Below are 21361 nucleotides of genomic sequence, written 5' to 3'. Positions count from 1 at the left end.
GCACAGTATAGTAATGTCATGGGACTGTTTATGCCATCTCTGTTATCACTATTGTTATAAGAACAAATAAATGTTATTTGTACTTTTATATAGTTTTATAATATATCATACCATCATATATCATATCATCATTTATAAAAATTACTAAAGAGAGTTGAAGTATGAACAAGAACAGTGTCTGGCGATGACAAATGTATAAAAATAGTTTTTTCAAAATATCAAAATTTGTTAATTGCTGTTGTCATAAAACACTTTTCTCCTGCCATTTATACATGCATTCAATTCCTAATGAAGCCCTCAATCGATACGTCAGTCAAATTACATATTCAACAGAGTTCTCCTTTGTCTTGCTGTTAAGTCAACATATCGTAGGAGAAAAGCTTTGCGCGCACTCACTTCGCGAGCGCTAAACTTTCTCTTCAACATCTTCAAATTTTTTCTTCTGAAGCAAGGGTTGAACAGATGTGCATCATCTATACGAGTCCATCTTTCTCCAACCTCACCACCTGCAGCATGATTATATGCGGTATGCTTATTACCATATATGCTGGCTATGTATTGGGAGTTTTTGTTACTGTGTCACCTTATGTCGGGGTTGTTCTCTCAACAATTATTTGTCGACTATGTGTAACCAATGATATACAGCCCCCAACTTCGATTTGGGCTGTATATCATTGGTGTAACTGATCACATCACCGAGGCAATGCACATATGTAGTTAGGCCAGCACTTTGATGTGTTAAAATACTTTTGAATCTCAAGGGCTAATTATGCTTTTAGTCACGTAACTTTCTCTGTATTCGTATGCGTGACGGGAGAATTTTACAAACTACCATAATATTTCATAAGTTAATTGTAAAGTTTGATACTGTAAAATTTTTATATTTCGCCTTAAGCCATACCCAAAATTAAATTTGCTTCTCTTGGTCTACCCTTCACACGATGCGACGCTCAAAAACTCCTGACTATAGAATTTTACTATTCCCTGCACAATTCCTCATTCAAATACACATCTAAAAATTAAACAGCATTTATGTTTAACAATATATAATTTTATGCCGTGTTTGCAATATTTAGTAAATTTGATTTAAGAACAAAATTAATAATGGACTGCTAACTTTTGAATTATTGCTCAGATGACATACATGTAATACTGTTGCATTGATTGACAGTGGCACAATAGACTAAAGTTCTTGCTAATGCTGGCTTGAACGGTTAGATACGATATACCAATATTTATAATGGTGTTAGGATTTGTTTTCATCATGGATATTTCTTAAGCTATCTTGAAATTTTTGTATAAAAGACAGTGATATGGTACTACTGTTTTGCCAATAACACAAACCTCTGGTTGCCAAAGTAGATCATCGGTTATTGATTCAACTAATAATTTGCATGTGCGACTGCGTAAAGCGTGCCGCAAGATTGTATATCCTTCTCGGTGAAAATGGTTTAAATTTGTCTGTCTTGCTGCCACCTTCGCAAAAGGCAGTCTTAGCTGCTGTCAAAACTCCTTTGAAACATTTAGGAATTTGGACTAGCATTAACAATGACACTGAGTCTTCATAAAGGTCATCAGATAACTTGTCGAGAGGGTAGTAGTCATTTAAGAAGTAGTCAAATATGCATGTACATTTCAGTCATTTACAAAAACAACTGATGTTTCAAATGACCTAAACTTTGGTGATCGAAATGATTAAACATGCTTATCAATATGGTGTTAACAGATTAGTTAACACTATATTGATAAGTGTTAACAAATTGGCCAAACAAGACCCACACAGACACGATGCTCCTTGCTCTAAAACATTGACATGTATAGCATTTAGCGTTAAATGGGAATAGGGGATAAGCAATTGTAACTTTTGACCATATGCGGCTGTCTGGGTTATTATATTAATTAGATGAAAGCTTGCAAACATTATGTATTTATGGAGTTCTTAGGTCAGGCATCCGCTCATCAGCTGCCAATGAAGCATACTCGCTCACCCTTGTGTACCGCAACAAGACCAGGATCAGTATAATTCTTCTACAATTTTAAGGTATATGCGATTGGAGTCTAAATGCCTCACGCCTTTCCCATTTTTGCATTTTGCCCTATATTATATATTTGCAGAAGCGCCCTATACAATAACTCAGATGGTTTTACCAGCATGCCCACAATCATGTATATCTATTCTATTCCATCTTTGCCTTACAGTCACCAAACATTACAAAATTGCAAGGCATTAAATATGTTATTACTAGCTGTGCTGCCTGGGTAATCAAAAAGTCCGGACAGAAAATTGATTTGTATTTAACATATAACAACATTTACCATTCTAACTTTCAAACTACATATCATGAAAGAAGTGTTATGTGTAGTTTAAATAAATTAAGAGAGAAATGAAGACAACTGTAAAGGTTTTAAAATTTTGTCAAACAACTGTAACTTTCAAGCTGTTAGCCTGGCACATTGCCAATGGAAAATTGCAGTATGCTGCTAGGCTTCTAATGGCGTACTCCATAACATTGCGTCAGCATTGTTGTCCTGCTGCAGTTATTCTAATAATAGCTATAGCCGGAATGCACAGATACATATGACATACATACTTTGAGACATATATAGAAGAAATTATTAATAATATTAATGTATTATTTATACATTAATATTGAGTAAGTATGCTTGTAAACTATGAATTAAATAGAGCCCATGAACGCCTAAACTGGAAAAACATTGATTAACAAATTGAAAGAAATCAGAAGAAGAAATCTTGATGTCTTACGAGACTTGATATGCTGCTCAATTAGCTCCCAGTCAGCGCTGAGAGTGAGGACATACATCAGTGTCTCTTCGTCTGTTAGTCTGTACGTACTCATCAGTCTTGAATACATCTCATGCGACTTCAGCTCATTCATCCTACACACCTTGTCCTGCAAGAGAACTGGCCACCTTCAGAGCTGGTGGCAAACACTCTAGCCACAACACGTTCTGTATCTTGTGTGATGGATCTCAAACAGTACACATAATTGTAATTCCTCTTTTGAAAATGCTGGCTTTAAGCTAGCTGTTCATAAAATGTGCTATTAAAAATGACCCAACATTCTTGACACAGGACTTCAATGTAATTTGATCACAGAAGAACTGCCATTCCATTCCTCAATATCGCTTTAAGGTTAGATTGGTAACAGCTAAACAGACTAACAGATTGACACAGACTCATCATAAAAACCTTTATGTTCAAAATTAATATACAAATATGAATTATTTTTATCTTAATGAAATATGCTACCATTTTAACTTGTTATCATTATTTATTTCTAAACTTTGTGGTAGAAGCTTATTTTACATTTCTCTCTATGTGTATTATAGGACAATTGACTTGATAATTTATTTATTCACTGGCATTAGTTGCGGATAAGGGTTGCAGTTGTCCTCTGGCAATAGCGGTGTTATTGGTTATTGACAGCCTTGTAGTATAAATATTTAGTGTTTTTAAAAAACAACTAGACTCTGTATAGCTCAACATTGTGGCCAGTACATTTTATCGTTGTGACTCACTTAACGGGTCATGAGCACGACGCAACCTCAATGGCCTCAGAGAGTTATTATTACGTCACTGATGAAACTGGAGCTGCTATCTCACCCTATTCTATACGCAATCAATTCAACATCACTTGACAATTACAGAGCACGGCATTCTTCAGAATGCTCTTCACCGACAACGCACTACTTAGTCAAATATTATCAGCCCCATAATCGAATAATAATATTTACATAAAATATTTCATAAATTTTTTGCACTTTATGTATTATTTATTATGCACAAAGTACTGTAAGTACAATTAAACCAATGAGAGTGCTTGATATGACACCTGCAAAGCATGCTATGCCTAGTGCCTGAGAATGCATGTGACTATACTTAACATATTGCAGCCGAAGTTACATTGATTTCAGTTCAAGCTTTGGTATATCAGTTTGGTACTTCTTACACATGCGTTTTAGCAGTCATAAAAAGCCAACCATATCAAAACCTCTTTGAACAACAGTATTTCCTTGGTAACAACAGTTACATAACCGTAAAGCCGTGGTCACACGGGCACCGAACCGAACTAAATGACGCAAAACGACGTCGTTTTCAGCTCTAAAAAGTTCGGCTGAGGACATTTCTGACCGAAGCGAACTATTTCGGTACTGCTCGAAATTTCGTGCCGAACCCTTGCTCTTATTGGCTGGTTAAAATTCTAGAATTCTAGCGAGCACGCGTCACATTTCTTCTTACGTGCGAGTAAAGTTAAAAAAGAAATGGGACGATACTTTTATTTCGTTAAATAAACAACATGAAGCAATTTACGACAAGGTTCACCCGGACTTGTGATTGGGTTGCATAAATGTAAGATGTTGCACTTAAGTTTTGCATAAATGTAAGGGAATGGTTGTGATTTTCTTTCGTGTGGAATATAAGTAATGTGTCATATTCATCCTGATGAAGTATCGTTGACTGATTTATTTATGTAAAACCACAGTACTATGATAAAGACTGATTTTGTTTGTTATGTACTCAGCATAGAAAAACATTCATATGTTAATAAAAACAATATAATTATGTTGATGGGAAGGGTTAGCAAAATCTTTGTATCGAGTGATTTATTTTGAGCAGCTGAACGATCTTCTGATAAATCTGCTGTGTAATTATAATTGTTCCTCAAAGTTTTTTGTTTACAATAGAAATATTTAACTCAAATACATAAAAACTACTAATGAAACCGTGTCTTGTCCCTATACGTATGGTATCTAAGAAGCGAACCTATCTAAGCGAATGGTATCTAAGCCTCCGAACCGAACCTACGTCGGTTCGGTGCTCGTGTGACCACGCCTTAAGGTTAGTGTGGGATCTGAGTTGAGCACGGACATGGACTGGTCTACTGATCAAAGAATACTGGACTACATACTTCTGGGCACGAAGTGCATCTGCCTATCTGCGGGACATCAGAATCCGTTTGGAGGGTTACATCAAGAATTTCCTTTGAAGTACCAGGCACAGGCTCCAGAGAGTCGGTAGATCGTGTTTCAACCTTTATAGTACTGTAGCAGTCAACTCCAGGCTGTTCAAGTGACAGGATAATATGCACCATGATAAGCTTATAGTAATACTGATGCTGATTGCATGTACATGATGCTTTAAATATAGCTGACTAAAAGAATAAGCGGTGCAAAACCCGCAAAAATGTAAATGTATCTGGCAACAACCTGACATAGAAAGGCAATTGAAACTGATTGCTTACTGACTGCTTGTATGACAGTTGGACTGTTAGACATGGCAACTATAGGCACCTGCTTAGTAGAGATATTTCCAACATAAAAAGCTAAAAGAATTTGTCTTTAGAAAAAAAACAAACAAAAATCCAAGCTTGAACAAATTCTAGTCACAGGATCTCCGATTATAACACAATTTCTGCATAAACAAAACTTAGCAGTCCTTTCGGTCACACATCTACTATATAAACGGCAATCTGTGTGTCCTATTTTTGTAGTTTTCTGTACAAAAATAGGACAACTCCGATTTTAGCGGTTTCACACTGATGCATTGAAGACTAGCTGTAAAACACATTGCAGATTTCCATTGTTCTCCCCGAAATGATTGACATGTATGACTGCATATGTGTATGCAGTCTGATCAGCCCAACAATTTCAGTAGACTGCACATTTGGAGTTGTCAAATGAGCCAGACCTACATGAAAAGAATGACCGTGTTACTAGCTATTTCCTGTCTTATGGTCACATGATTCCAGTTGCTGCATTTTGAACCACAATTAAATCGATCGTCTTAAAAAAATAAATGATTACTGCATTTACTAGCAATAAGTGGCGTTGAACTAGCAATAACTGGCAATGAAAGGTGCGCTACATGTATGATTACACCTGATTGAACCATTTTGAGCATGACCGGAGTTGTTCGGTTACAAACCTTTGACATTCGGTTACTCCAACAGTTTGCCAATGCTCAACCAATTTTCAACCAAGTTCTCAACTAAATCTGTCGATGTCAGAATCTCAATTTTTGGTGCAACGTGACTATCTTTAAAAAAGATTTAAATCAAAATACACTTAAAAATTTGACCTCCCATACACACCTTGGATAATACACAAATACGGTTAAAACCATCAGCAAAGACATCTAGTAATGTGAATTTAGTACTACCGTTAGACAAAACAAAATTTTTGAAACTAAATTTTAAATTATGGTATAGTTTTCGTGGAATTTTCTAGAGGAGTTTTGAATAACAAACTAAGAATGAGAATTCTTAGTCATTTTGCTTCACTTAGCAAATTCACTGGAGAGAATTTCTTATTGAATAAAATCAATATCAAAACAATTTTAAAAAACCATTAGGCACCCAAAATAATTGTTGCAAAAGGATTTTTAGCATGCACATGCACTGAAAAGCTTGTTTCAATAAACAAACTATCAAAGATACCATAGTATATACCTTTACATCCGATGAGGCTTGATCATGGTAATTTGACTTTGAACAACCGATATTGATCTGAGAAGTCAATGTCACTTGTGCGCAATCAATTTGATTCAATTCGTTAGTCGTTGAAATGTTGGAATCTATATCTTGGGGGTCTTTAGAGACATTACTGTGATTGGAGTGACAGTCTGTATAAATACTAGTAAAAGATGACTCTGCGTCCTGATACTGTGGACTGCGCAAAGGCAATTGCAACACATCCTTCAGAGAGCTTTGTCGCTTTGTGGATGGTGGCTGTTTCACAACCGACAAGTTGCTTTTGATCTCAGGTGTAGCAGTGAGCTTATCACAAACACAAGTTTTATCAGGTACTTGTTCGAAAGGTGTCTTTTCAATAATAACATTGGGCTGGTCTACATTGGAATCCGCTGTTGAAAACTGAAAGTCCATCGGTTCAACGTTGGGTGTAGAATGACATGGTGCAGGTTTTGCTATACTTTTTGGACTAACTTGCATTAAGTTATGAGTTTCTGGAGAAATGATGTGCTGTCTATTTGTACTTGAAGGGGTTTGTTTCGGAGCAAAATGCATAGGGTTCTTATTAAATTTCCTCGGAGATCGACGTGGTTGCTTTTCAATTAAAGAATCAGGATGGACTTCATCAGACTGAGAAGCTGTAACGACTGTTGTATTGCTGCCAGAATCACAGTTGACCGAAGCAGACTTGGTAGTTTTGATACTTGATCTATTAGTTTCTGGAGAAATGATGTACTGCCTATTTGGACTCGAAGAGGTTTGTTTCGGAGCAAAATGCATAGGGCTTTGATTAGATTTCCTCGGAGATCGACGTGGTTTCCTTTCAATTGAAGAATTAGGTTGGACTTGATCAGGCTGGGAAAGTGTAGTAAATGTTGCACTGTTGCCAGAATCACAATTGCCCGAAGTAGACTTGGCAGATTCGATACTCAATCTATTAGTTTTTTGGCTTTCCAAATCAAAACTTGACCAAGTTAATTGTGTTTCAGCATTTTCATTAGGTAATGCGACACTATGCTTATACTGAGATTCTGAAGAAGCTTCGTTTGGTTTCTCATTCATGTTTGAGAATGACTCTTTGGATGTGGATGGCAACCAACTATGGTTTGGTGGTGCTGTGTCAGACATTAGCAAGTCACGAAATAATTCATCACTTTTCGTTATTGGTAGAGATTGTGTTTGGATTGTGTTAGCACTCTGAATATATATTGAAGAATTAACAATTGCTAATTGGGAGCTACTTTGTGGTTTGACAGCAACTGAATCCATAAGCTGAGAACTATTGATGCGCTCTTCTTCAGTTTTTCTCAACATTTGAGATGACCTACACTCTTTAGCAGATGAGGTGTCTAGAGAAACCTTGCAGGAAGAATCCGTTATTTTAATATCACCTAAGTGGAATGACTTGTCAGCAGTTGCTCTGTCAGCCTCTACAGTTCTTGGCAATGAATGAATAGATGACTCTAAAAGAGCATAATCTGCTGCACTCACTTCAATACTAAGTGGGCTAGTTGAAACGGCCTGTGTTGAAAAATGATTGTCACCCGGCGATGGCTCCAAAGAACTATTTATTAATATAGTTGCTGGTGATTTCAATGTTGAAGCCTGTGGAGGTGGAAGTGTAGCCTGGTTGCTTTTGCGTTCATTGTAGACACCAATATTTGCTACAGTAGAATTGCTGTTAAGCAATGCCTCAGATACCATCGTTGGCTGTGACACAGAGGCTTCAGCTGTTAGCTTTGAAGTCAGCTTTACTCTAACTGGCTTTGTTGTTAGCTCTAAAACCAAGCAGTATACGCTATATTGAACATACATTACATATTCATGGAATTCAAGCAAGCCATCATGATGGACCAGAGATATCTAACTCACGTCTTGGGGTAACCAGCAGAGCTAAATCGCTTTCATCAGCTTCTTCAATGTTTTCTTGTCTACAAAACAGCAAAATTTAAGCAAAATACTCCAGCTTTTGATAAATTAGTTTTGCTGCCTAAAATAGCTCATTAAAACAAAAGCTTTCACGAGCATGATTAGAAGGAACTAATGCTGCAAGAACAATACAGACAAAAAATAATAGCTCTAACCTTACAAGATAATTTACAACAATATATTGAAATCAAACATTTCCAATTAACAACCACACAATTGACTACATGTATCTATAAATGTTCAATAGTTGGACTACGATAATTCATAGATAGCAAATTAGTTGACAAATATGAGCCTACCGAGTGCCCAATCCCGGAGATGGCAAAACTTCTGGTGGTGAAACACACAATACAACGTCGGGTGAAGGATCCTCTATAACATAACTTCTTCTATCCTCACTACCAGCCGGAGAAGATTTATCTGTTTTAGATAATCGACTGCTTTTTCGTTTCGATGGTGACTCAGTGCAACGATGCTTTAATCGATCCTTAGACTGTCTATTCTTCGAGGCTTCCTGACTTTGCTGACTGGCTTCACTTTGACTGCTTGGGCCACTAGTGCTTGAAAGTTCAATGACTGTCGGCTTACGCTTCCTAGCCAGAGGTACTTGAGGCACGAGAACTTTAGCAGCGAATGATCCATCCTCAGATGACGAGCTGTCTGATGGATTAAAAACAGCTGGTGTGGCAGTGCTTGGTGCTCTCAAAAATGATAGTTGTTCTCGAGTGTGAAGTCGACGAGTGCCTGCTAGAACTCTTTCTACAACATGAACACAGTGAGTTGAAGGCTAAATTGAAGGCTTTTTTATGAAAAAAGGAATATATAGTTCAACAGTCCAAAAGGATCACTAATTATCAGCAAAAACTTCTGCATTGGAAAAACACATCTGCTTACTAATTACTTTAAATGCTTTCATGCTGACTAGATGGCCACTACGTGAACAAAAGGTGAACCTGTAGCAAACAAGTGTCCGCTACAATTTGAAAATAAAAAAAATTTAATATTTTTTCATTTTAACCCAATTGAATTCTGTAGATCACTTTTATTGATTTTGAGAAATGAGATTTATGAGCAAGGTCAACAAGTATTTCTAGCATGTTTATGGAAGTTACATCTTTTTCTTTGCCTACTAAGTAGAATAGATGATGAAAGATGCTGATAGTGCAGTAGGCCTACACGTTAAATGGGAAAGAGAAAAAGTGTATCCCACATTATTTCGCCTGATGATCACCAAGAAAAAGAGCAGACAACGTTTCATGTCATACCTTATCACTCTTCATCAACTGTATAATGATACAGTAGACGCTTCTATAACGTAAACCTCCTTTAACATAAATTTTACTTACTAGAAATTCCACTGTCATACAGCCCACGACCAAAGTGATATTGGAAAAAAGAAGGGGTACTGATGGTTAAGAAATGCAATATTAGCAGTCAAATGGCGCTGCAGTACAATAGGATAATGCAATGGTAGCTGTAATGTACTGGGTGTGGGTGTTATTATATACAACAAACAGCAATAATGAAAGGAAAAGATTATATGTTTATATCTCTCCCCCTGCAATAAGAGAAATGCAATATTGGCCAATATTAGAAGTAAAATGCACTGATATTATTAGAATAACCAATATTATTAATATAGTAATAATATAAAACCAATGCACAATTTTGTTTACATTTCAAAATGTCATAGCTAACAATATCAAGAAGTTGTGGCATTTATATAGATTTTTAGAAAATCTATTTAAAAAAGTGTTTGGTCATGACAAACAGCAATAATGAAATGAAAAGATTATATGTTTATATCTCTCTCCCTGCAATAGGAGAAATGCAATATTAGAAGTAAAATGCACTGATATTATTTGAATAACCAATATTATTAATACAGTAATAATAGAAAACCAATGCACAATTTTGTTTACATTTCAAAATGTCATAGCTAACAATATCAAGAAGTATCAAGAAGAATATCCAAACTTTTAATTAAATATTGTAATAATCTCATTAGAATTGTTAGAAAAAAATATCATCGTCATTTCCTTTACTTTCACTGCTTTGGACATCAGTTAGAATACCAAAGTACTTAAAAGTTTCCAAAATGTCAGTTACTTTGAAGTCGGCAGAAAAGAAACGATTTCTGTACTTCTACGTTAATTACAGAAACCGTCGCCAATTCGACAATGCTATAGACTGGTGAAATGTGCACGTTATTTTTTCATGAAACGCGCACGACTTAATTGTTCTCTTTTCTGTCGCTCGGCGTTTCGTTTGCCGGTCTTAATGTTGATAAAAGTAAGGCTTGGCTAGTTTTAATAACGATTTTCGGCCAAATTAATCTGTCTATTTATGTATAATCCGATCAGTTGGGTTAGTTTTTAGATTTTGCGGTAACCTGTCAAAGACTTGGTAATATATTTAAATAGGCTTGTATGTGTTTTGTATCGTTATTATACTTCAACGAATCTACAAAAAAATGGTTAAATTTGTTGATGCGATTTCGATGCAAGGGTTCCGGACGTTGTTGATGAATAATTTTCGTTAGTTGTGTGCACATGCATTTATCATAAAAACTCAAACATTCGCTCCGCTTGTTTGTTCATGGGAAAACCTACGTAGTTTGTGTTAAGGTTTTGCTTCGTTTTACGTAAAAATTCTATATAACGTAACAAGCCAAGTAGGTGCAAGTTCTCAAATTCGACTGGAGTAATGAGTATCTCTTAGTTATCCTTAAAAATATCATTTTCTTTCTTATCACATTTAGGAGAAAAAACAATGTATAGGGGTATCTCTATTATATATTCTACTACCATGGCAGTCTACGATGCCACGAGAGATCATCAGGTTTTCCGATAAAGCAAAGATAAGTAGCTCTACAATTATTCAGAAATACCCCAGGGCAGTCGATTGATGCAGGTGTTAGAGTGTCGATCCACCGACCTTTTTATCCTGTGCAGTGGTAGGAATAAATGTGGAAAAGTCGATGTAAGTCGACATCGTGCACTCTCCTCTATTTAACGTAAAATCACAGTAATCATGGACCTTAATCGAATGTAAGTGATAATAGAAAGAAAAAAGTTGACAATACAAACCAATAGTACCACAGTTACTGTCTGTTCATTAAATTAAAAAATTAGGTTTAGTGTTTTTTCTTTTTGAAGACCAAAAACTCAGAGTTTTGGAAGATCTTGGAAAAGATGAAGCATTTTACATGCATTTTATTTACTGTTCGCATAACGTAAATCCTTAACATAAATATTCTCGGAAAGGATTATTTACATTGTAGGAGCGTCTACTCTATATGTCTGATGCAATATTCTCATAATGGTGCAGTAAATAAATGACAAATTTCTTTAATAAAAGAAGCAGCTGCAGAAATCTGGCAAAATCAATCGTTTTTATGGAATATTAAAAGAATATATTTCATTGAACAAGCATACATTTTATTGCAGCATTTGACCGTTTTGGTTTCTAGCATTATGTTTTTCTGATTGCTAATGACAGCAATCAAAAAAAATTTAATTTATCAATGATAAAATAAACTGATAGCATAACTGCCAATAAGACACAAATAATGACTTTATAAATTTATTTGAGAATTCTGTTGACAATAGAGTACGCTGGAAATATACAGGCACACTGAGATACGCCTTTCTATCCACTAAAGCACAGAGTAAAGCTACTCCTATTATTACAGTATATATAGTTAAACATTGACTTACCACCGTCTATAAACACTAAGCTTTTTACATGACATAATTTGAGCAAATATTTACCTCAACATGTGAAGTAACTTCTAACTTGTGACTGCTATAATTTTTCAACATATTACAATTTTTCAAGTAAACATCCGAAATAAATGAAAAACGATTTATAAACATAAAAAGGTATGCAAAGATTATATCTAGTGTAGGTAAGTTAAGGTAAATGAACAACACAAAACATTTTTTCACTGGTTATTGTTTTACCAATTTTACAAATAGCAGGTAACTTGGATCTTTACATTTAGTATTTATATCATGCATTTGTTTTAATAACTTTGTTATACACATAATTGAAGTATTTATTATTTTGTGGACTAGAGGCGGGTATGAATTAAACAAAACACTTTTCTTAACAAAACAATTCTTATAAAAATATTAGCTAAAACATAATACGGTTTTGCCGAATGAAGCAAGTACCAAAACAAATTAACTTGGTATCTGAGTGTTTGGCTGTACCGAGTACTTCATCACTCTCGCAAATCAACATATGCAGGAAATCTTCTGCACGAGAGCATGTCATAAAAAGTTGAGATAAATGGGCAGATAAAATATCAAATCTTCACCTGCCTTTGCAGCACCCAATTTTCTCAACTTTCGAAACTCCTCAGCGCTGATATCATATTTCTCAGCATATGGCAGTATCTTCTTTATAAATCTCTCTTTCAGTGACTGGCTAGTTCGATTTACATCCTACATGATAAACAAATCTATGGTTGTTAAAACAGCAGATCCTTAAAAAAGTTATGTTGTCGAACTTTAAAAGTAAAACACAATGGCGAAATAATAGGAAATGATGATGAACCAAATTGGTGTAGAAGTTGTCACGGTTCACAGTTATTTTAACTTCGTGCTCTATACATATTTCCGGATAATTCATGAGTGTATATTTGTATTATTAACGATCTTGGATTGAAGACAGCGCACACCAATGCTGATTATAAAGGTAGTAATCATGAGGCTATAGAGCGACATTATGCTGCACTTCCTATAGACTGCTTGAACTTTCTTAACTATGGCTCGAAGCCATTGATGGATTAAAGACTGAATATAACGATTGATGGAGTGATTGCCAGTACAGTCATACCTCAACATATAAGTTTCACAACATACAAGAAATTTGAGATAAAAAGAAAATTACGAGCACATTTTTACCTTGAGATACAAAGAAAAATCTGGGATGCGAGCGAAAGAGACGGTTCTTGATGTGGCAACTAAGTGGCTGAGTATGAGAGAGGCCACTTATGAGAACAGCATCGCTCGACCTTTCTTGTCGAATTAATTTAAAAAAGTTTTAAAAAGGCCGGCTAAAAGTGAGAGTGAGACAAAAAGATCCTCACCGGAAGAAAAGCAAAGAACCAAAAACCCAATTAAAGTAAGTTTAGTGTAACGAAATATTAAAACTTATTGTTATTTGTTATTGTTGTTACGTAAAGTCACGAAAGTGTAGCGTACCAACTGTGTTGCCGTGAAGTCGTTCTCGCACCGCCGTTAGCCCCTACAGTCGGTCTTAAAGGTAAGAAGTCCATACAGTGCTGTACATAATAGTGTTACATTTAATTGCTGATGATAAATCACTAGATAGGTATTTGGTACTTTGTCAGCACATAGGTGGTGAATTACAAAAATTAAAAACAAGTTATTCCACAGTAATATCTTGTTTTAGTAGTTTTTCAGAGGGTGGGAACGGATGAAATTATATTTAGTTAATTTATATTAGAAAATTTGATTTGAGACACGAGCTCGGTTCTGGAATACATTAAACTCAAGGTCAAGGTATGACTGATCAGGAGAAATCAATAGTTTTCACATATGTTTTGTTTTATATCCAGTAGATTAAAAAACAGGTTTAGTTCTGAAATATCTTTCCCATCATAGCATTACATAATGGCCATGGTATACTAAACAATTTTAGCATTGACTAGACCTGCTTCGAACCCCGTTTAAAGGTTGACTGACAGCACAAATTTTTAGTGCAAAGAGTTTTAAATCATATTTTTGTGTAATTGCAACCAAATACCAGGTTTTATCAACATTTTAAAGTTGTGAAAATGCACAAAAAGATTTGCGATCCTTTGAAAAATATCGACTGGAAACAGCTGCGACGCTATACAGTTATAATAAAATTGGTTGTTTGTAACTAGATTATCTAAAAATTGCCTGTTCAAAATCTTTATTCATGAAGCAGAACAGATGTTAATAGGTTTTAAACAGATGACTTTCGAGAATAGCTAATTTTTATGGACAATTTCTTAAATTTCCGGTTTACGCAAAGGAAAAATTTCTTGCTAACAGACTCCAAAAGATGTATGCACAAGCCGATTGGTGTAATTCTATAATCACTGCTTAAAAGTTAATGCAGCACATATAATTACGACGCAGACTTTTTCGGTATTAATGGAATCTGCTTTGACTTTACGTTATACTTATCAGCCATGTTGGGTAACCATAACAACCATAACAATATAGCATGGTGACTGGAATAGTGACCAACATATGCATATTCGCCTCGCGTTCATGCGTTGGTTAATCATCAGTGTTGACATTGTAATTCATAACTTGGCGTTTTGCTGAAAAATGACCTACTTTTGTCACACCACAGAGCTTACATCGCGAGTGTTGTTGTTTCCAAAACTTGATTTTTGTTCCTCTAACATTAAAAACACTGATAAAAATGAAATATCATGATTATATTGGTATAAATAGATATAATTCTAAAATGCTGCCAGCTAACCTGTAGCATGTCGGATTAAAGTGTTAAAAACGCAACAGATAACGTCAAAACTTTGTTGAACTCAGACATCGCTATTCACAGTCATATTTAAATAATATGACGATAACAATATAACGATAATATTCACAAAAAATTATTCTTGCTGGTCAAAAGCAAAATGAATACTGCTCGCACAGATTTAATAGTTTGGAATAGATTAAACTAGTAGAGAGGGTAAAATATTTTATTATGGAACCTAATATTAAGTCTTGACTGAAAATATACTTCAACGTGTAATTTCACAAAAATGTTCTTTATTTTCTAATCTCTACATTGCATTGTATCATAAACCATACAAGAAAAAGAATATTAACCTAAAAATGAAATTTAAATATGTTTCGTTGGTCGTTGAGGTCTCAATGGTAATGCATCCAAAAGTATCATTCAGTTTTATTATTGTTGTTCTCTGTGTAAAGAAAAAATAAAAATTTCAAAATGCTTTCAAATTAAAGTGAAACAACTTTTCTTACAGTTTAAATAAAATTTGCAAGAATTTTAATCTCCAAGCACTAGTTTTATTGTTATTAACACCTGCAAGACGGCGTCGTTAAAAATGTCCGCAATAGTAATAGGCTTGCTTGTGAAAATAATATAATTACCTCACTACTCCATCAAGACAAACTTTTGGTAAAATAGAAAACTTGACACTTCTAGCAATTTTTTTTACAATGATAGTATGTCTTGAAACACGGCGCTGTAAAAGAATGTACATTGTGAACATGGCACTCTTACTCAACTATGGATATCACGCCAGCAGAGCTAATTTAAAATTATCTCGGTCTCCATCTTCAACAATGAAAAAGTACATATATTTCATTTGCAAAATAGATTATACAGAAAATTGTAGGAGAGATCAGTATGAATTGCCCTCTATTGGTTACGATAACATAAAATGGCTTTACACCATTTCAAATAAAGTAATAATGATGAGGGTATTATCAGGGAGGATCGTCACAGTTGTTACTGTTTAGTGTATAACTGTATTTCCCTTATAGACTTATGACGTGAAAAAATACCAAGAATGGTGGTAAACTTTCATTAAAAATGAAGTTTTTATATAAAATACTGTAAACTACGTGCCTTATATTAATACTTAAGTTAATGTACTTTTGAAATATTCTGTTCACTTGTTATTTTCTTGCTAAATAATGATAGATAGTAGGCCTAAATAGTAAGATAGCAGATAATAATAAAGCAAACATTGAAAAAACATTAATTTCATTTTTATTCAAATGATTATAAATATTCTATCGATTTTAAATGTTTTTATTTTTACATGAAATCGAATAGTATTTTTTAACAATAACATCTAACAAAATTACGTATTTATTTTTAATATATAACGTATTCCATTATATTCATTGTTTATTCAATTTTAACTTATCACATTTTAATTTTAACAATTTAATTTTAATTTCTTAATTTTAACAATATCACATTAAAATATCACTTAGGTGCAGATGAGAACTGCTGTTAGTAAATATTTATTGCTAATATTCTATAAAATATTTATTTTTAGTGTTTCAAACATTAGGTATCAACCAGTCACAAAAATAGTTACTAGTTTTTAATAACTGAAAATGTTAAAAAAACAAAATTTTAAATATCATTCAATAAACATCAAGAGACCTCTTGACTGCAGCATCCGTATATTGATGCAATTTTATTTGAATTAAATCTTTTTTAATTTAATAATAAATGTTGTTAATTTTTATTCATCTACTAAGCAACAATTTCTTATTTAGACCGGTTCAAAAATAAAATATTAAAATAGCTATGTAGAATACCTGGTATAATATGCTGCTGGTGCAACTAACATAGGCTATTGCAAATAGGCCTTAAAAATTACCACCAATTACAAAAATTGCCACCAATTACAATACGCCTGAGGAGAAGAGACGAGCTCAGGGAGATGAAATATTCAGAACACCAAAACAGTGTACTATATTTCTGCAAGTCGGTAAACATAGGGTGTCACACCATGCTGTACTATCAAGTTGATTTGTGTCTTATGACTATCATATTGACCATTTGTCGCAGCCATTTGCATCCCAATGTGACGTCACAAAATTGCCAATATATCATGGGCCAATTTGAAAAAGTTTTCAAGTTTTAAATAGATGAAATGATGTATCTTGGAGGAACTACTAAAATTGGATCAAGTTTGAACAATTTTGAAAAATTCACAAATCTTTACATAAGATACTCATAATAAAAACCCTAAAAACTCATAATATACCCCTACGAAAATCTTTTAAAGCTATAAAAATGCAATACTACGCAGAAACCTGAGAAAAGCAAAAGCATATGTAAATGAACCACTTACCTTATTAGCTGCTATAACTTCCCAAAGCCTGTTGCCGTTAATACTAAGATCTCTGCACCGTTTCAACACCGCGTTGATGATGAGTATGTCTTCCTGTACAGTATATTCTTTTTTCTTATGTCTACCATAACACACCATTACAATTGAATGAAGGAGACATGATAAATCTTAAGTGACTCAGCAGAATGATGAAGCAAGAAGCAAAAAAAGCCTGAACTAATATTTTCTTTAGGAAGTTTACTTCTGAAAGTGACCTAAGCAATGGTCTAGCATGACATAGACTATGAGAGAACAATGGCTATGAGAAGTACAACTAACATAAACGATTTATATCAAATATTATTTTTAGAAAGACATAAACAGTGAAAGATTACTAAATAAGGTTATTTAAATGTGTCAGCGCATAGGCAAAAAAAGAGGAAACATCTAAAGTCAACAACATAACAGTTTGGAGCACTTTAGACTTGTACGAAACAATTAAATCATTGATTGCGACACCAGCAGGTGTACGTAGGAAGTAAATAATAAACTACTTGAATTTCGATGATGAATTATGGCAAGAACAAGTATGAAGCTAATGAAAACCCCATAAAACTATTTCAAACTAAAAACATTTTAAAAAGTAAAGTGTTTTGAGCAATATTTCATCAATTATTGGTAAAAATAATTTACCGCCATCATTTTAAGTTTGCACAGCTTCCTTTGACCAAGAATTGTGAATAAGGTGCTTTCTCCTTCAAAACTCTTAGAAACTCCGTCAAACACGTTTCAGAGCTTGGAAAATATTTTTACGCTTATTTAAACTGAGAATTCAAGCTATTAAGCAAACTGTTCAAAAAATAGAACAACTGCAGTAGATGATAGCTTGGCATTGTGCAATAGCGAGTTCATAGAGACAAATACATGTACAAGTAAAGTATTAAATCCTTGTACGGAGTCAACTTCAGGAAATCTTATTTAGTTTATTTTATTCGCTTCCTGTACAATGGCTATTGCTCTCTTCCTGTACAATGGCTATTGCTCTCTTCCTGTACAATGGCTATTGCTCTCTTCCTGTACAATGGCTATTGCTCTCTTCCTGTACAATGGCTATTGCTCTCTTCCTGTACAATGGCTATTGCTCTCTTCCTGTACAATGGCTATTGCTCTCTTCCTGTACAATGGCTATTGCTCTCTTCCTGTACAATGGCTATTGCTCTCTTCCTGTACAATGGCTATTGCTCTCTTAAACAAGTTAAACACAATTATAAATTTTCAATGGGCCTTTTTAAACTTACAATGTAAGACTTGAAATGTGATGAGAGTATCTCAAATAACAATATAAATGTATAAATGGAAATTGTAATGAGTATAAACAACATTTTGCTATGATTATACCGAGCGCTTTCGTCTGGTAATTGTTTTAACATATTCTTGTGATAGCCAAATGCATGTTTCAATCAGTTCCTTTGAGCATAATTTGCAGTCTAAAGAATTTGAGTAGGTGAACTTTATTGTACAGAAAAATGATACAAATATATAATCAATAAAAAGCTGCAGTATATAAATTTTAACTCAAAGTTTTTTTTGTAATTTTGGCAGAAACAGCCCAACAGTGCATCTATATACATAAGTCTCAAAGTTTGTGTGTGATTTAATTTAGTCCAGCTATTAGTAAAACCTGAGAATATAGAATCCATATCACAAAAGATTTGATCTAGGAACCTCCTGTTCCCCAGATGATATGCTAAACCATTGAACTATACGAGATTGATAGATCCATTGGGCGATTTATGTCACTATGTGGGTAAAAATACTTATACCGCTCTCTGCTATGCCACAATGTCATTTTATGCTTGCTCTCTGTTCTTATTAGTCAACTAACTTACTCCAATCAGCCATTGGCAACATGCCAGACTAATGGTAAGTACCAGGCAACTACATTACTTGAAACTGTTTATAAGCTGATTTTTAATACCATGCAACACCAGACATTCCGCTAGTCATTAATATAGAGCAGCCAAAGTGTTCATCAAAGCCAGTGCAGAACATGTCCATGACTCTATGACGACCGACAGAGATACATTTGTCTAGCCAGAAACAGATTTGGTATGACAAAAATTACCTCTTACTGTTAGTGCTCAGAGAGGAACCTTCAGTTGTCTCACTGAATGCGAACGCATCAGCTGCGTTTCCATGCGCAGATGTCTTCTCAAGCTTTGACCTCACAGAATACCTGTAATGCAGAAACACACTAGCATCAGGAGGTAAATGCATATGACTGGCGTCAAAACTGACAGAGTCGTCTAACAACAGAGCCTTTTCTCTACTGTAGTTGATCTTTATACAGAGATCGATGACAAAACCAACCCCATTATGCTTACGCGTAACCCAGTAGTTCTTATACGTATATATGTGGTGTACTTCAGTACTCTGGCATAGCTTACTAGACACTGACTCTAGCTCGGAAGAAACCTTATGTCGTTTAAGATTTGATGTATTATCTAAAACTGCATGAAAATATAGTTTAATGAAGAAAATGTCTCACGAAGTGCCCAAAATGTAATGACATTAGAATACACTTGGTCTTCAAAATCAATAATCTACCTAATCTTTTGCTAAAAACAATTTGCTATTCCCAAAATGAGTTGGCAACTCTAGCTGGTTTTATGGCAAGATTTTTAGGGTTTTTATAACCAGGGTTGGTTTTTGCCAGGACGAAATTAATTTCCGCCAACCGACCGGCAAAAATTGGCGGTAATACGCAAATATCATTTTGATATATAAATTAAACCATATATTCAATCTTATTAGCAGTACATATTTTACATACTAAGCTGAATAGTACAGCGGTTTATTAATTCATTAAGTGAATAGTCAGGGAGGCTGTGGTTCAATATGATTATCCCTTGAGATCCGAATGATTAAAGCATGCCACCTATTTAGATACTTTCAGTAGGTCCCAAAGAGCAATAAAAGTTTTGGTGGTAAATTCTGAGGGGTGTAAGAGGGCAGCCATCTTGGTTTTTCAAAATGGCCGCTATTTGAATACGATTTTTCACATATAACTCAGGTTGTGAACATGCTATGAGGCTAATATTGGTGGCAATACCAATGTTTGCAACACCAAGGAGTCCAAAAAACATGGATTGACATGGCTAGGGTAAGAGGGAAGGCTGGCAGCCATCTTGTTTTTCAAAATGGCCGCCATTTGAATACATTTTCATGTGTAACTCGAATTGTGAACATGCTACGAAGGCAATTTTGGTGGCAATACCAATTTTTACAACACCAAGCAGTCCAAAAAACATGGTATGACATTGCTAAGGTAAACAAGGCTAGCAGCCATCCTGTTTTTCAAAGGTGCCACCATCTATCATGCAATTGATATATTTTCAAGAAAACTCCAAATAGGAGTCAATAGTGTAATTATATATTTTTTTCAAAATGGCCGCCAATGGCATGAGCATGCGTTAACTGTGAAAATTATTCAACTTCTCTCGACATAACCTATGCACCATACAGCCAAGTACTTTGATATCATAAACCTTTGAAATACTGAACATTATGGGGTATTAAGACATAATTTCTGCTAAAGTGGAATGCTCAATGGCACCTGACACAACAGTTTCTTACAAGCATAATGCATTATAGTTCATTATCACTGTCCTCATCATCTGTTAAGGCCATACTTTCTGCATTCTCGCATTCGTCTGAATCAATGGAACACCCACAAAGTCCTGTACAGCTTAGTCCATTCTTTCTGCATTTGCACATGTTGTTGGCACAGTAGGACTGGTGACACTCACACTTTACCAAATGGATTATGGCGTCTGGAGCAGGAGGGAAAGATGTCGTCACTGGCTTGAATTTGTTGTCAACTAAATCCCAGCTATAATTCTCAGGGCGTGGTAACTCTGGGTTTGGGATGATGTAATTGTGCCAAATCATAGCCTGGTAGTGGGCTCGCATGATAGCTGGCAAAAGTGCAGCTTTAGTTGGAGGCAGACCCTCAGATCGCGTCTGCTTCTTCTTGAAAAGCCACCACCGTACATATGCTACATTGGTCAATTCTGTGTGGGGCAAATACAGCTGGCAAATAAAT

The 21361-nt window shown here is 34.8% G+C and overlaps 1 protein-coding gene across 1 annotated transcript; it reads right to left on the bottom strand.

Annotated features, from left to right (window-relative positions):
• Positions 1 to 88: 88 nt before the first annotated feature.
• LOC137389271 (serine-rich adhesin for platelets-like) lies at positions 89 to 19631 on the bottom strand. The gene is made up of 10 exons (XM_068075487.1): positions 19627 to 19631; positions 19382 to 19492; positions 17278 to 17398; positions 12745 to 12871; positions 8720 to 9179; positions 8364 to 8422; positions 6471 to 8269; positions 4932 to 5084; positions 2765 to 2912; positions 89 to 506 (listed from the first exon to the last, which is right to left on the bottom strand). Exons 1-10 carry the CDS (start codon positions 19629 to 19631, stop codon positions 319 to 321), a joined length of 3171 nt encoding a protein of 1056 aa, XP_067931588.1. The 3' UTR covers positions 89 to 318.
• Positions 19632 to 21361: the final 1730 nt, after the last annotated feature.

The sequence above is a fragment of the Watersipora subatra genome, chromosome 1 (assembly GCF_963576615.1).
Source record: "Watersipora subatra chromosome 1, tzWatSuba1.1, whole genome shotgun sequence".
NCBI classification, from domain to species: domain Eukaryota; kingdom Metazoa; phylum Bryozoa; class Gymnolaemata; order Cheilostomatida; family Watersiporidae; genus Watersipora; species Watersipora subatra.
This window is presented reverse-complemented; position numbering and strand designations above follow the sequence as displayed.